The 17,587-nt window shown below is 31.7% G+C and overlaps 1 protein-coding gene across 2 annotated transcripts in view; it reads right to left on the bottom strand.

The window, feature by feature from the left end:
• LOC106458291 (WD repeat-containing protein 44-like) overlaps window positions 1-17,587 on the bottom strand; it is a 54,818-nt gene that overhangs the window by 17,553 nt on the left and 19,678 nt on the right. For both annotated transcript variants that reach the window (XM_022384459.1, XM_022384460.1), the window contains exons 5-11: window positions 14,653-15,114; window positions 12,025-12,198; window positions 10,066-10,281; window positions 6,347-6,483; window positions 5,874-5,981; window positions 4,646-4,719; window positions 2,204-2,361 (exon numbers count right to left, since the gene is read on the bottom strand). In XM_022384459.1, coding sequence (XP_022240167.1) covers window positions 2,204-2,361; window positions 4,646-4,719; window positions 5,874-5,981; window positions 6,347-6,483; window positions 10,066-10,281; window positions 12,025-12,198; window positions 14,653-15,114 — 1,329 coding nt within the window. The remainder of the gene's footprint in view (window positions 1-2,203; window positions 2,362-4,645; window positions 4,720-5,873; window positions 5,982-6,346; window positions 6,484-10,065; window positions 10,282-12,024; window positions 12,199-14,652; window positions 15,115-17,587) is intronic.

Genomic DNA, 17,587 nt, shown 5'->3' with positions numbered 1-17,587 from the left:
ATGCAAATGTGGAAACTGTTAATCCTTTTGCCCCAGGTAGGCTAAAGTGCACGTGTCACAATGTTTTGGAGCTTTATTTTCAAAATGTTATTAAATAACATTTTTACTACTTACATCAATGAAATTGGCATCAAAACGTACTTTATAAATTAAATTTTGATATTATATATGTTTTAATTTAAAAGGAAATGTAAAGAAAAAAATTTTAAATATCGATTTTGTGTGTCACATAACACTTCCAGTTGCCTTATTGTTCAGTTGTCATTTTATTATGCCCACCATACAACATGTGTAAGTAGCTAACGAATTAGAAACTTGAATTTGAAATATAGACAAGCTAAATATAAAATAAGAACCGCCCTCCTCTATGATCTGCTGAGATAGCAATATTTTTAGCAAGCCTACTAGAGTGGCTCCTCCCACAGCACCAATCTTTTGAAAGCTCCTATCTAGTCCCACTTACTACTAATTACCTACTTCTTATAACCAATAGAAAGAACATTTTCACCCCTACATAACTCTGACAGTTGTTTATAAATAGCTTGAAGGAGAAAAATAATAATTTTGCCAAAACCATTGAAGTGTGATGATTTAGTCATTGCTCTGAACAGGAATGGGATTTTTTTTAACCCACATACAATTTATTTAGAGACCCGACTAAATTACGGGGATTTTGAGTGTACTAGTACAGTAATTTGATAACTTTTTGGTCTTCAAAAATTCATATTTGAAGCCTAAAAAAATTAGTATCTCTACCCCTCCACCTAAAAGAATAAACGAGGCTTAGCAAATTCGACGCGCGAGCGCACCATTTTGTAACACGGTTATGTACTCGAAATCTTTGTTTGTCAGTATATTTCTCATTTACTTTCTAAGTGTGGTGAAAGTGAAAGAGGGTAGTATCATTTATAAGAATGTGCCCAAATAAGACTTTCATATACTCATGCTACAAAATTCCACACACATCAAATTGGTGACCAAATAGTAATGAAACACCTGCTATGTAATTGGATAAGTCCAGTTGAGAACCTACAATGTTTATTTGATCAACCCAACTCTGAACCATATAATAAATGTTTTTACACATTCTAATTGCACTTTTATTACCCTGGGAAATTCCTGTTGAAAGTGTTGTAGGAACTACAAACTGCTATATCCCATATTGTGTTCTCGGAGCAAGGGGAATGTCACCTCACTGAATATGCATGCATTTTTGTGCTCGAGAGTTTTGTATTACGGTTGTATGTAAACACTGTGTCTTATAACACGGGTGGTGAATTATTGTTTTTTTGTCAGCGGGTTTGTAATTTGTAGGTGACAGTAAAATAAACACAGAAAATACATGGGATACGTTTAGCAGTTGAAACTATCAGGGGAAGAACTTTGAAACTTCATGATCAATAATGAAGAAAGGAAACAGCTGCTCATTATATTTCTGATTTTACAATTTTTCATTTCATTCTACATCAATGAGTTTTCTACAGGCTGAAGAATCAAATAATAAATGTAATAACAGGTAAAATATAATGTTTTATTAAAAAGAAAGGTATATATATGTATTTAGGAGGTTTCAGAGGTTTTACAAATGAAATTCAAGATTTTTGAAACAAAGAAAAGTATTTTAAATTTTAAAATGAAAATCACTTTGCACTGAGACTAGTTAAAAAAAAAGAATCAATATTTTCACAGACAAATATAAGCAAAAATACTTCATTAAAAAATCAGATTTTTTGTGTGCAAAAGGCTTCTAATGTTTACTACAAGTCTACAAAATTTTGTAAAGATACACTTAAAATATTAAAAGTTATAGCATGAAAACTATAACAAGCATAAAATGGTTATGAGGTTGGTCCCAGGAACCAAGCCCGTGTCTAAAGAGTTAAAGAGGACATCGACATGTTTTTGCTCCAAAGCCAAGTGATTTCTTTAATCAGAGCATTAACAACCTGATTGTAAGATGAAAAGCATCATCGATAAGAATGGAGACTATCTCATTTAATAAATGTTTTGTTTTGATATACAAGTTGTTCAGGTTTTTTCACCTAAAAAAGTGACATTAATTTCATGTTTAATGAAAATTTAAAAATATTCTAAAAAAAATTTCTTCACTTCTATAACTGTAATAGTGCAATCATACCACATATTGACAAGAAAATAAAAGATTACTTATTAAAATCAAAATAAAAAGGGCTAAAACCCTTACAGTGTGTTCCCCAGTAATTTCCTGTACCAGTCGAACACCATCAAACTCATAAGGTCCTTTGTGGCTGCTGGCAGCTTTAACTTTCAAAATATGTCTCAGGTCTGAGGCTACATCTTCTTCGCTGGAATCTAACTCATCATTGTGTTTTAAATGATACACTACAAAGAAAAACATAAACCATTTCAGTTTAGTTAATAATGCCAAGAAGGGATAAAAGTCTTTAAATAATGAGTATTCAAGTCAACTTTAACATTATCAAATGTACTACAGAACATTACTAATGCAGAGTGATCCAAAATTACCATTCCTATTTTAAAATTAAATAACTAAAGAAATACAACCAAGTAGCCCAACTCAAACATATTTTATTGTGATGTTTTTTTGTTTTTTTTCATTCCAGCAAGTAATGTTACTCCATAAAATGGCAACTACAAGAAAAGGCTCAATGCAATGAATTGGTCAGAATGGGCCAATTCTTTGGCCTTTCGCGTTCACAGGACATCACTCCACTAGCCTTCTTTCTTTGGGGGGTATGCTAAGGACATTGTGTATTGTACACCTATAGCAAACATTATGGAGCAAAAGGTCAGAATAATGGATACTATCACTGCAGTAACTGTGGACATGTTGAAGCGAAGGTGGACTGAAATTGAATATCAGTTAGACGTGCTGAGAACCATTAATGGTGCATATGTAAAAGTCTACTGACATGTCAATAGAAACTGTTTGAGTTGGGCTACAAGATACTGAAAACTCAATGCTTGCATTTCTTTAGTTATTTAATTATTAAATTTCAAAAGATAATTTTGGATCACCCTGTATTACACTCATTAACATTACACTATTTTTAAACTAAAGGATCATTTGCATTATAAAGGCCATCAAATCATTGTTTTATAAAAACATCATTGGCAAGATCCAAAAGATGTCTGTAGCTAGAAGGCTTTCCTTACAAATTGAAACACTAATACCATCATAATTAGGTGGATATTACAGTGGATCAATGCTACTGATTTTGCAGCAAATAAATGGGAAAGCTTTGATGATGGTCAGAACATGTTGGCAGTATCTTTAGATGTAGAAGATACCTAGAGTACAGTCCAGTTGCCCAATCTTGCTGACTAATCTTCAGAATAAATATCAGTGAAATGTGTAAGATGGATTGTAGCTTCATTAACTGCCAGAAGAAGCATCATGAAGCATGAAAGCAATCAGATTGGAATGATATCAACATTTATCTGCCGCAAAGATCAATATAGGTGAAAAGGTACTATACAGCCACCACTGAGATAATTTGTCACAACTAGATCTCAGATTTTCTCATATAGAATAAATATCTAATGCCACTGGGATCTATTGAAATCTGCTTAGACAAAAAATGTAGAGACTAGGCAGGATGAAGAAGAAAAAGCCTGTCAGTACTTATTTAAAGATCATGGTGGACAATCACCTGTCATTATAGCTACATATGGTTCCTACACCAAAGACATTGAAAAGCTGATTGGGAATTCACTGTTCCTCCTAGCAATAGCATTCTGCATGAGGCTGGTGAAGCATTCAAGCTTCCTACAAGCAGCATAAGGAAAGGGCTGGAAGCCATAAAGTAATCAATGAACCACAAATGTACAGTGCCACCAACATATCTGTGACTACCTCACAGGCAGTACTTCATAAAATACAAAAACATGGTACCCTAAAGGATGACCGAAAGTAAACCAGCTGCATGGTAACACCATGATCTTGATATTTGTGTCAAGCTTTGCAGGGGCCAAGCTAAGAGAAACCTGACAAGCTTGCATGAGAAGCCCCTTTATTAATTTCAGCACAACTCTAGGACATTGACCATCTGTGTACAGAAGGAATGGAACTATTGGGAGGGCAAAGTACTGAATGGCATAGATAGGAAAAGTAAAAGATGGGAAATCAGTAACATAATACACAGTCAGAAGGCTACTGGTAACATCAGTAAAGGTACTCTCCAGTGAGGCAACCATTCCCCATATGATGGGTCGACAACTGGTGGTGCAGCCGCTGAAACTGTCATATAGTACTCAACTTTGAATCAAAGAGAACAATAAAATTACATCAAATGAAATCAAAGTAACCTTCATGTATAAAGTTGAGAAGGACATTAAAAAACAAGTATGGTTAATGTCAAATACAGAAAGAATAAGCCGAAATTAAACCACTTTCACAGCATGGGAACATTTTATTGGATGTAACATTGATTAAAGTTTGATGTAGTTTACCACATAAAAAAAATCTGCTCAATATGAAAATATCTGAAATTGTGAAAACTTGAGTTTTTTTGTTTTATACTTAGAAGTGTACTGTATAACAACTAAATCTGATTGCACCTGACTTTGTGCATGTAGACTACTAAAGTGTTTATATAACCATTTTATAATTAACAAAGTTACTGTTATGTACAAAACAACTCACCCTCATCAGCTACAGTTTTCAATTTGTGGACAGTCTTTTCTACTTTCTTTCCAAGCATTTTTCTGAACCTTGTGCTGTTTAGAATATGTGATATCTTATACAACTAAAGAAATCAATTAATTTTCAAACTACTAATAGTATCACTGACAATTACAAACAATTTTAACAATCACCACCTGAATAATAATTCTGAAAAATCAATTATGTATTGTTATTTATAAAGAAACTATGATATTTATTATTATAATTAAATTGGTGATATTATGGGAAGCATTTTTAGAAACCACAATAAAAATATATAGTCATGTGATTCCCCAAAAGCAGAACCTGTTCATATTCCTTTTCATGTGAATGATATTAAAGAATTACTTCCTTGCTCATTATAAAAACCATTCCCACACATTCAAAATTAGAAAATAACAATGAACATTAGGGCAAATTGCTGAACAAATCTCCAAAATGCAGAGGTAATTTTATGAATTTTAGTTTTTGGTCAGAAATTTTTTCACATGAAAATACAGACTGAAAAGTTTGAATTAAATTATTTATAATTCAGACTATAGTCTTAATATAACCCACAATCAAATCCTTCAAAGATCATCACTAAAAGCCTAACTAAAAACTACTAACTATTTCATACAAAGACCCAAAATGTTGTGTTAACACAACAAACTGACTAGCCTTTTTTATGTGGTATACTGAAATACATGGTTGTATGAAATTACAATATGCTCAACACGTAAATGGGAAAAAAAAACAATCGTATGAAACTTCACTTTTTTAGAGACTACTTCGCACTTACACCTACATCTGGATGGTTAATTGTGCTTTTCCTATGACAATGCTGGGTATTTGTAAGGGTTTCATTCATTCAAAGCCACACTCACTCAGTTAATTGGTATACAAATATTAAATTACTAATAATGCTTTTAAATTATTCAAATAATTATAAAGACCAATCAAATTTCAAAAGATGTTTATAATTAAAAATGTATTGAAAGACCACTTTATTAATTCACCATATTATCATTATTATGTTTATTTTATTAATGAAATTGTTTTAACATTTGATCACATGAATTTGTTAGGTAAATTTTTTGAATGTTGAATTTTTTTCAAATATTTCTCACATGCTGTTCCTGTTAAAAGACAATAAAATATTAACAATCCATCAAAATGCAAAAACAAATAAAAAATACAAAACTGCAATACAAATTTCCATACTTACGTTTTCTTTAGAAATCCTTGCAAATCTACAGGTTCATTGTCTGTTGAAGTTTTCTTGATGTCAACACTGTCCTCATCAGAATCTCTTCCTTTATCAATTTCAGAGTTACTGTTCAAACAATGCATATAAAGCATTATACTATAAACCTGATAAGTAATGTTTCATTTTAATCAACTAACTAAATTATCACCTGTTTAAAAAAAAAAAGACTTACTGTATATATCAGAATCATTCACACATTTCAAATGTTTCTAACTAATAATTTGAAAAAATGAAGCTGTTAATCAGCTACTGATATACAAGCAATGTAAGTAAAATTAACTAAGCTTCGTGGCATTTAAAGTCTAAGCTAGTTAATGTTAGTTTGATTTTTTAAGAGGTTTAAACCTACACCACATATCACTTCATACATGTATCAGTAGGCCTAGTAATTTGCATATATATGTTGCTGCAATAGTTACTCCCAAACATACCTAACATACTGTGATGTTAGCCTCATTATATGAAGAGAAAGTGGGTTAACACATTTAGGGAGTCGCTCTTCTGCTAAACTGAGAGGTACTCGTTCTCCTGTGTCCAAGTTGGTGACAGTAATTTGTTCAAGTATTTCCTATAAATATACAAAAATTACAATTTATTTTTTCTGAAACAATGAAACCTTATCTTTACTCTAAAAATTACATAAATTTTTCATCAAATGTGGATTCAAAATGTCAAAATAACCTAGATGTTTTAGTTTTTGATTTTTATGTTTAATTACAAAATAAAATGTCACTGTGTATTCTACAGTTTCAGCTAATCTGGAAATTATGTATATATACATGAACAAATACATTTTAAATGGTGTACAATTAGATAAACATTACTAAAATATTATTGTATGAATCAAACAAATTATATTTCTACCTTCTAGCTCACAATGATAGATTAAAAATTGTAAATGCAGGCCTATTCTTATTTCTTCCTCCTAAGCAGTGTACTGAGCGAAAAACATCCATTAAAATGTAAAATTCTGTTCTATTAACCTTTTCTGGGGAGTATCACTTATATCCCCCTTCAAACAAAAGAAATACTTAACCAAATTGCATGAAACTTAGTAAGTAAATTAATATTATTTGAGTTAGTATTTCTATCATTTTTTGAGGTTGTGAAATTTCAAAAACTTTGTGAAACATTACAAAAAAATATATTAGACTTACTTTTCTTCTTTGTATTTAAATATTTTTTATTACTGATCACAAAGTTTCATTTTATATATCTATTCAGTTTCAATTTGTTTGATATTCATTAACATAATTCCTTTGATACTTTATTTTGACAAATGAAGTAGTCAACACTTCCAGTTATAAAAGAAACTGACAGAGTTATCACTGATCTAGGACACAGCTTTTCACAATGGTTCCCCATTACCTTTGTCAGACTAGGTTTTCATTTTTGCTAAGAATATTCTTGATAGAGAAATTTATATCTAATAAGTACAGTTTTGTCTTCAATGAACAAGGTATTTTATTTGTGTGTTGCCTGAATATGATAAAAATTGTCAGTTAAAAATAACAATAAAAAAGGATGCAAGCCATTCAAATAGCTTATTCGGCCAAAAACGACCGTTATTAATAAGAAATTAAAAGGTTGAAAATATTTTTAATGTTCTGTGTAACACCCGACATTCAATTTATCTTAATTTAATTTCTGCTTAAAGTATATTTGTCCCCAGTGGCACAGCATTAAAAACTGGGTTTTGATACCCGTGGTGGGTAGAGCACAGATAGCCCATTGTGTAGCTTTGTGCTTAACTTCAAACAGACAAACAAGTAAAGTGTATTTGGAAGTTTAAAGCACTTCTTTGACTATTAGGCTTACTAATTGAAATAATAGGATACTTCAAGTGCTTTGTAAAGCTAGAAAGAAAAACCATTTATCTGCTATATTATATAGCTATGATATAGCATATGAGTGGTTTTTATTTGACAGTACTGAAAGGTAATTTAGTGAAACTATCTCTAGTGAACCCATTTCTTACTAAACTTACTTAACTAAACACAAGTAAATCTACCCATGGTCTTGTTGTAGAAAATAATTCCTATACTTTTCAAAGAGATATAATTTAACATGAAAACATTTTTAGGAATTAAAGAAATGTTGAAAGAAACAATAAAAATTTCCAGGTCTGTAGTTTATCCCTTAATATTACTGTGTATCAAAATTCTTTTACACCCCTATGGGAGCTCTGGGAAGCTGGTATTTTGAAGAACCACAAACTTCTGCTACAATCACTATTTAATCTACCGATGTAGATAGATTAGAATATTTTCTGTCTTCTAGCCATTGACTCTCGCTATTTTCATAGCTGAGCTTCATTAGTGATTGTTCAGACCACATGCTTGACAAAAAAAGTAGACAAAAGGACACAGTAATAAGTGCACTGACATAGAAGGAAAAATCACACGAAAAAAAGAATCATTACTTTTTTACAGGTGATAGTTGTATTGTCTACAGACAGGAGCTGTGCAGAAATAAAACCTTGGAAATTTTTCTTTTTTAATTAAGATTTAAAAAATTTATATAATGATTAAATATCAATTACAAAGTATTTTGGAGTAAACATCTGTAGAAATATAGTTAGAATTACATTTTTACTTACATTTTGGAACTTTACATGCATGTGTTTATTGGAATTTGGAAGGGGCGCACATTGTTCATGACAGGATTAAATGTGCACGTATTTATTAAGCATTATATCTATCATAATTTTGAATACAGCAATCATAGTCACACAAATATAAAAATTTATTTTTCAAGTGATATAACTTTTTTAAAATACCTATCACAGATGCTATTTTGCTTATTAGCATAGTAGCAAACTTGTGAGCCTATGGCCCACATTTATAGAGCCACTATAATGCAAATTTATTGCTTGAACTAGTATTTTGCACTTTTTAGTTTAATGATCATTGGTGCTATAATGTAAGTTTGATTTATTTACCTAAGTTATGAACGTTAATTAGTAGGCCTACTTATTTATGTGCTGTAATGTAAATCAATGCCAAATTTTGGGGCCCCTTTTGGGGAATACCCATAAAAGTGGTTCCCTGAGAGGTTGGGTGAAAAGTTTTATCTTTGTAAAACCTCATTTGGCACCAGTTGAAAATTGATGAGTCCAGCAGTTTAGGGAGAAAGGGTTTTCAGGAAATACCTGGTCAGGTTTCCCAAGGGGTGGGATGAAAAATTTTACCTTTGTGCAAACATCTCAGGGCTGAGATGATTCGCTTGGCACTATTTAGCAAACCCACGAGCCCATGGCCCACATTTTCCGGGGTGTTATGATGTTAATTTAAACTACTATATTTATGACCTTCAATATAAATCAATGACAAGTTTGGGGTCTGCTTTCGGGGTATCCCCATAAGTGTTTTTGCAAAATACCTAGGTTCTTTAAGGGGTTGGGTGAAAAGTTTTACCTTTGTGCAAGTCTCAAAGCCGAGATGATTTGTTTAGCAATATTTAGAAGTTGGTCAGCCAAGCAGTTTAGAAAATGGATTTTTGGAAACTCCTAGGGGTGGGGTTAAAACTTTTACCTTTGTACAAACCTCATGACCAGGAAGGTTCATTTGGTACCACTTAAAAGTTGGTACAGTTTAAAAGGAGTTACGTGACATACATACACTGAAACTTATTATATAGATCTTGCAAATAAAAAAAAAATACAAATAGTTTGAATGCGAAAGAACAATTTCCATTTTGATCATGAATCATACTTTTAATAAAACAGTGAATATTGGTATGAATATTTCGAATTTTGTTTTTGTAAGTCAAAAACAAAAAGTTCAGTAATAATATAAGATTTAAAATAAAATTCAAAAGCTTTTAATTTTTAGGAATACACTCTTGGTAGTAAGACTGCTTTAATTAAATATTCAGAATGGCAAATTGTACATATTTTCTTGTAGGAAATTTTCATGTTTTACAATAAAAATAAACAAATTCTAACAATCAAAATATATATCCATCTGTTTATATAAGCAACTGATATTAAAATTTGATAGCTTTTACATACCCACTAGAACTAGTCCAGATCCTTTAAAACTTTGACTATAATGTAAACAAGTCATCAGTATGTCAACTTACCATGTCAGCTACTATTAACAATTAGGAAAAGTGCTCTACTAAATCTAATATTAAAACCATTTCTTACCAAGTCTGTTAGTGGTCTTCCAGAGTCAGACCTTGTCCTCATCATCATATTCATTTGCTGCATGCTGCCCTCTGGTGTTCCCCCAACTCGCTGTTGTTCTAATGAGTTTCTGACTGGGCTTTTTTTACCATCTTCATTAGTGGAAAGAGAAAACTCAGTCAGTGTATTAGAGGGGCTTCTATAATTTGATGATTCTGCCCTTGTGTGCTCATGATCCTAGAAGAAAAATAAAAACATTTACCTAAAATAAAAAGTACTGCTATTTAAGCTACATTTTTTTTTTTTTATCTAAAACACTTAAATTGATCCTTCAGAAGGTAAATTGCAAAATTTAGAAGCCAGGACACAATACCAGCTAAACAAAAGTGAGGAGGCAAAGAGTGTCATCCTTGTTTTCTCCCACGACAGTCTGTGATCCAATATACAATTTTGTACAAGTTAGAAATAAACAAAATATACACACAGAGTTTTTTTTTATGTAATTTAATGTTTACAGTGCTTTGAAGTGGAACCAACCATGCAATTTTTTGTGTGTGATTTAGAACTATTTAAATACCATGAAAACTCAGTGGTATTTAGATATTCATTGGAAATTCAAATGCTGTAACAATATTTTCTGTGATGTTTAGTTCTACTACAAATGATACTGTAAATATATGACAAATGAGTATCCTTTTTAATTAACAACTCACTGAAAATTTCCAGATATCAGGTCATTTCTGATGCTTGGAGTTAAGCAAGCCTTACATCAAAATATTTCCCTGAAATTCCCAAAGAAACCTTACAGCAGAGAAATAGATATTTTATACTTTTAATATTACATATAGAAATATCAAAGATGTTTTGCTAATGAAAATTTTACTATAACATTTATTAAACATACAAATTCTCACCTATAACCTTTGTTTCCTTCTTAAATCTGTAAACTACATACATCTATAACTGAAAATTGTTAATAGTTAAAAAAACTGAATTTTCTCTCTCTAAATTTTGTCCACTTTCTGCTTTTGATATAAATGATCCTTCGAATTCTAATTAATTTTTACATCTACTTTCTTACGTTAGTTTTCAATAACAACGCATCATAAGCAAGACTTTCACTACCCAAATAAGAAGCAGAAATAGTTCTTATAATACTCTCTTACAGTTATTAAGTATAAAAAATGTACATATATTTATAATGTTAATCAGTATGGCCATTAATACATGGCTATACTTTCATGTCAAAACTGATTTTAAAGATGCTCTGAATCTTTTTTTTTTTACATTATTATTTGGCATTTGTAAGGTTTCATTATCTGAAGCTGCCTCTGATATTACAGTATTATTACTAAAACAATACTTTGTACTTGCACATTCTAAAATATGAGTTTGTGACTCATCAAATGTTCAGAGGCATACAGAAAGCAAAAGCCTAAAATTAATGCTAGTAACAGTTTTCTTTTCACATATATTAACAAATATTTTCAGTGTAAAAAAAAATTAAGTTTTCACTCTTGATTGCACATTGTATAGCTAAATGCCCATAAAGTAGTAGTGTGAATTTTTGTACTTTTTCTTGCTGGAAGATTTGAATTCATTGTGAAGTTCAATAAACCCTTGAAATGGCAATTATATCTTACAAAAGTAGTGTAAATATCCCTTCTCACTTGACTCATAGTTCTACACTTACAGCTTCTGTATTTTATAAACAGTCCAAATTCAACCATTAAAAACTATTTCACTAAAACAATCACTTCAAAACAAATAAACTTTTAATAAAACTTCACAGTACTTACATATTTTTTAATTACTTAAATCTAATGATACATGCAGTAGTGTAAGAATATGTTTGTAAAAGTTCTCATACATTATATGAACAACAACCAAGTCCAACTTTCAATCATGCAAAGAACAAGTTAGAATCTAATTTCTGTCAAGACATGAAACAAAAAAACACAATAACTTTGTAAACTACACCTGTGGCTTGACTATATACTCTCCACGTAGGGCACTCTTCAGGTCCAAAGAATTTTCAAGCTCTCTAGCAAGGCTTTCCACAGTAGTTGTAGGGCTGGGCAAACCTTGCTGTGTTTCTAAGCATCTATGGGGTGGTTCATGTTTGCTTTCTAAATTCTGGATATTGGCAGTTGCCTAGAACAAGAGAACACACACTAAGGTCAATGAATACCTGTAAAATAAATTACTTCTCACCATATATAACAACTGATTTATCTTATTAACCAATTAAACAAGTTAAAGCTGTGCTCTCACTATCCCCATTTACAGATACCTAATTTGGAAATATGACATGCAAATAAAATGGGGATTGTGAAAACCAGCATGGCACCAGCAAGTGAAACAATCTTGTTAATCATAATTATAGGAATCTTTTCTATTCAGAATCTTGCAATATAAATGACTGAAATGCATGTATCATTGGTGTACTAATACTTGACATTAAGAGTCTGTGAATCTTCCTTCTGTATATTAACAATATTTTCTAGTGCCATTATGGACAATTAATGTGTGTGAGAGAAGAATAGAATTTCCACATGAGGGTGCTTCCCCAGTGTGTAGTTTCTTTTTTTGCTGTCAGAAACAATTATGGATTGTAAATGTTATGTTTTTTCATCATAAACAATCATAAAAATGATAACCAAATGCTTGGTTAAGCCAGAAACTGGCATAACCAATCATTACACACTTCTAATGAATAGCATTACAATACACACAATTTTAAGACCAATTCTAAACATCAGTAAAATTTACTTAAATTAGTACAGGCTGAAATAAAATATATATAAAGAAGTTAAGAAAGTTATATTAAAATGACTTTGGAGTTCCACCATAATATTATAGTTCATGTCACCATGTCTGGTCATGCTGTATCTGATAACCGCACATCTTGATAATAGCCCTGCAGCATGATTTTCATTGCAAAAGGCTCTGTTGTCAGGCTGTCACTTTAAAAGCAAACCACTACTCTCTGCATGCTTTCCATGATCCATTTAGTGTACAAAGATGAGAGTCTCCAACTGCCTATTTACACAATCTTATGATACAGAAATCCAAAGGTAATGTATGTAGCAACTTGATTGGTAAGTCATGGTATGGAATAACATGAATACCTGTTTCATTCACCAGCAACTTGTGTACATGTGAGTTTTGTAACTTTGCAACACAGAGATGCTTCTTGATTATTTGCATACTGTTGCTTGCGTCACATGTAAAGCCTTTACCACTGAACTGTGTGTCCATGGATTCTCATCTGTTACAATACACCTTGCTCTTACTTTGTTTACCATAGTTGAGGTACAACTGGTTGCAAATCTTTATCTGGAAGATCCTGGTGCCCCAAGTTGATCAATGCTCCATTTGTTTTCCAATCTTGGGAATTCTAAATCAATGATGTGAACACATTTTTATGACCAGAGTGTTTAAATGTTTTTCATCAGGAGGAGTTGTTATATGCTATTCCTAAAAAGTGAGCAATAATATGAAAAACCAAATAATGTCCAAAAGTATTTCTGATACATTACATTCTATCATGACTTCATATTCAAAATTGTTTCAATACAATGTACTCAACCCTCTGTTTTAACCCTAGAATTACTGGTGAGGTCCACACGGACCTCACTGGCTTTAACACATTTTTGCAAACTATTTAGGAATGACGTTGTTTGTGTATCTAGATCTTCATTGATTAGAGGGCTTCTAATAACATACAAACAAAAACACATATTAACATTGTAATTTACCTTACTATTTACTGCTGGGATTTACAATGTATTTGAATGAGCAATTTTGCCTAAATTTTTTGGTTACCATATTTTACAGCATATAAAAATCATTCTTATTTTAGCAAAGAATATTTGGGAAAAAAACATTGAAGTCTATCAGAGCATCTAATGTTTACTCCAAATAACATCAAACATAAGAACTGTTGCACATTGCAAATATGTACTGTAGTAGAAGTAATGTTCATGAGAATTCAGAAACACTTATTGCTTAGCACTGAAGAACTAGGTGAACTGCTCAGCTGTACTGATGCTAATCATCTTGGATTATTATTATCTATAATAAATATACTCATATATCTATAAGACTAATCATATATTTTTGTATAGATTAATTTTTATATTTTAATCTACAGTTCTCTGGGGAAAGACTAGGTAGAATTTAGTTTATGGGGCAAAACCGAGAGATGCATTTTCTTTAACTTCACATATTAGATACAAGGATTATTTTTAGAGACTTTTTTTCATTAAAAAAAATATGGTAGTTCTTTACCATATATATTGTAACTGGCAAAAACACAAAATTACTCATCATGATCAATAAGTGGATGGTGTACCAAGAAGTCAGTTATTTGAGGGTTACTTGAACAAAGTACAAAATAGGTAAGTTAAACTTGAACTTACTCTCATGAAAGATACAAGATAATAAGAATGCCATTCATACTTACAAATGTAATTTTTAGAATAAATAACCTCCGAGAATTAATAAAGACAAATAAGAAAAAGGACAGAATGCAAAACAACAGTAAAAAGTTCCAAAAAGGAAACAAAATTCTGTACAGAACTTCAAGAATATCTAAACATTTACCTTCTGGGTATCTAGACTAGCAGGTGGTTTAATTTTTCGTTTCCTTCTTGGTGGGGCTCTTGGTACTGCTGTTACTTCTCCACCTCGGTCTCCCTTTGTACTAGCTACTATATCAGGCTCAGGAGCTCTGTCAAAAAAGCTACTTGTACTTGGAAGGCTTTGCTGTGTGGACCTACTATAGATACTTTCCCTAGAACTCATACTGGTCCTGTCATTTTCTCCCAGAATCAACCCTACATTACCTAGACTCAACAAACTCTGACCATCTACAGTCTTTTGTTGAGAATTTTCTTGTGATTTGTTATCAACTGTTAGAAAAACTCCATCTACTGAGGAAGCTTTGCTACTTTGCTCTGAAGATGGAAAATCCAGTACATCATCATCATCTGTTAACATACGTCTCCTCATTTCTTCCAGTCTCTTCTTCCTTTTCTCAATTTCTTTTGCCTTTTGTTCAGCTTCCTAGAAAATGGAAAACATGAACTCAAGAATCAGAATTTTCAAAATGAACAGCGTCTTATCTATTTATGAGTTAAACAACCAGGTCAGACCACCTTTACGATTCACGTATAGCCATCCCTAAGTTTGAACTATTCAATGTGTCACCTTAACCAAAATTCTCCACTATTTCTCATTTCATGTAACTTATTGAACAGGAACCAAGAAAAACTACATAATTCCTGCTTTCTTGTCACAACCAAGATTTTGTATTTGCAACCATTATAATATATCTCACCAGATTATGGGTAGGTAAGTATCCTCTGGATTCTAAAAAATGTAAAATTCAAACCAGATAGACTTACCTCTAAAATATTGGAAGTCAGAATACCCAAATTGAAAACCAGAGAGTGTCATAGTAAAAAGACAACCATATCACCAGATGTTGAGCTCTATGATAGAAAAGTAACTTACCTAGACCACTGTAACTGATTGTTGTGATCAAGTAGAGCTTGAGCAGAATCCACAACTAGAGGAAATGAGACTGAATGGGTTATTCTTCTGAAAAAAAAACTGAATGGAAAAGACCAGCCTCTAAATATGATGACATTCAGAAAGTAAATTATTCTTTTCAGCAAAGTATCTCTTCACTCTAAACACACTATATCTAAAAAATAGAAGGGGGAGATCAGACAACATGTAAATACTTTGATTTTTATGCAAGTTCTTTGGTGTGGTAACAGGTAGATAAGATCAGTATTTAAGTAAAGACTGGACATATTCCTGAGATTAAAATCCTTATCATCTGAAACTGTAAAGGCCAGAAACGTATGTAACCTGCCTAGTTAGCAGGCACCAAGGCACAAGGTAGGTGTGAGAATGGGCTTAACAACTCAAGGACAGTGCAATAGAAACATTGTATCAGTGTCTTTGGTGTTACTAGTTGCAGTACCCATTGAAAGGCATTTTATAGGCCATTAGTTGGACTATTTCAAATACCTTTTTAAACTTTTACTTAAATTACATCCATATCTCTTCAGCTTCAGGAATCATGTTTTCTGTTGTGATTCTCCTAGCCAATGAGAATCCCTAACAGTAAGTTCCTTTACACTCCTTGAAAAGTACTTGCAGGATCTGCCTCTTCTAACATGAGGCTCCATGTTTAGGTGGAATTGTCCAGTCGGGGCTCTTATTTGTTACCATTTATCTCTATGATTGTTCTAGATGCTATATCACCATCTGTGCTGTTGCTCTGTTTGAGGGTGATGTCTTCTGAAAGTGGACAGAGGATGCTATCAGGTGGCAGATGATGTCTCACTGGGTACCTTTTCCTACTCCTACATATATGTCCTTGCATAACAATTTCAAGGCATGGCGTTGTCACAACCATTTTCCAATGGATGTCTCATAGCTCCAACCAGGATGGAGAACACCATATACAGCATCATTTTCACCTTCTCTTACTGTATCATAAATTTAGAATATTGCACGATGAAACCCAACATTTACAGATAAGGTGATTGGATACATCACAATAAACAAGCCAGATCAAATGCAACAACATTTTTTTTATAATGCTGTTGGAGCAAAATCTTAGGAGTGCAATTGGCCCTAAGGTATAAACTACTTGTTCTGAGACCCTCAGGGTTGTAGGTCTATTTTTATTTTTGTCTTTTTTCTACTGAAACAAAACATAGATTTTCACACTAGATTTGTATATAGAAAATACAATAGCTTAGTCCAAGTTCCAGGAAATCAGACATATATCATTTTTGAGTAAAATAAAATAGATGTTTTTTTTATACAATTTGGGTCTCCTCATTCTAAAAATTGGAAAAACAAAACAAAACTAGATTGCTACCAAACATAATACATTTCAGCATAATTTCTTATCTATTTTAGACAGATAAATCATTTAAGACTTTTCTAACATTTTAGGCATCCAGAAATTCAATGGAAGATAGAAGAAATGTGTAAGAATAAGCACTTAAAAACACCTGTTAAGAATCAAAATAATTTTTCCAAAATGGCTGCCAAATACATCAGATCATATCATCTTATTTATTAAATATAATGTGATGATCTAAAACTCTTTTTAGGATATTTTAGTCATCAAGTAATCCATTTAAATTAACATACAATATATAGTTTTGGTCCTTCAAGACCATTTTTGAAAAGTCATGTTTCTTTTCACATAAAAAAAAAAGTCCATATTTACATACAAAGTTTTTAACTCCAGATCATTAAAGATCGAAGCATAATCTTACTTAGATCATATTTTGATATTTTAAACATCTACAAACCAAATGAAAAGCAAAATGAAATACTTCTAACACTAAGGTCAAAGGTCAAGGTCATATTCCATTCAGGTATAACTCAATTTAGTGTTAAAATTTTTATTATATTAATTCCCCAGGACATCAACTTAGAATAATCAGTCTGTATCCAGTACTAACTTAAAGGGATTCATATCTTATAAACGTTGTAGCATGATTAA

This window comes from Limulus polyphemus, unplaced genomic scaffold, assembly GCF_000517525.1.
Source record: "Limulus polyphemus unplaced genomic scaffold, Limulus_polyphemus-2.1.2 Scaffold440, whole genome shotgun sequence".
NCBI classification, from domain to species: Eukaryota; Metazoa; Arthropoda; class Merostomata; order Xiphosura; family Limulidae; genus Limulus; species Limulus polyphemus.
This window is presented reverse-complemented; position numbering and strand designations above follow the sequence as displayed.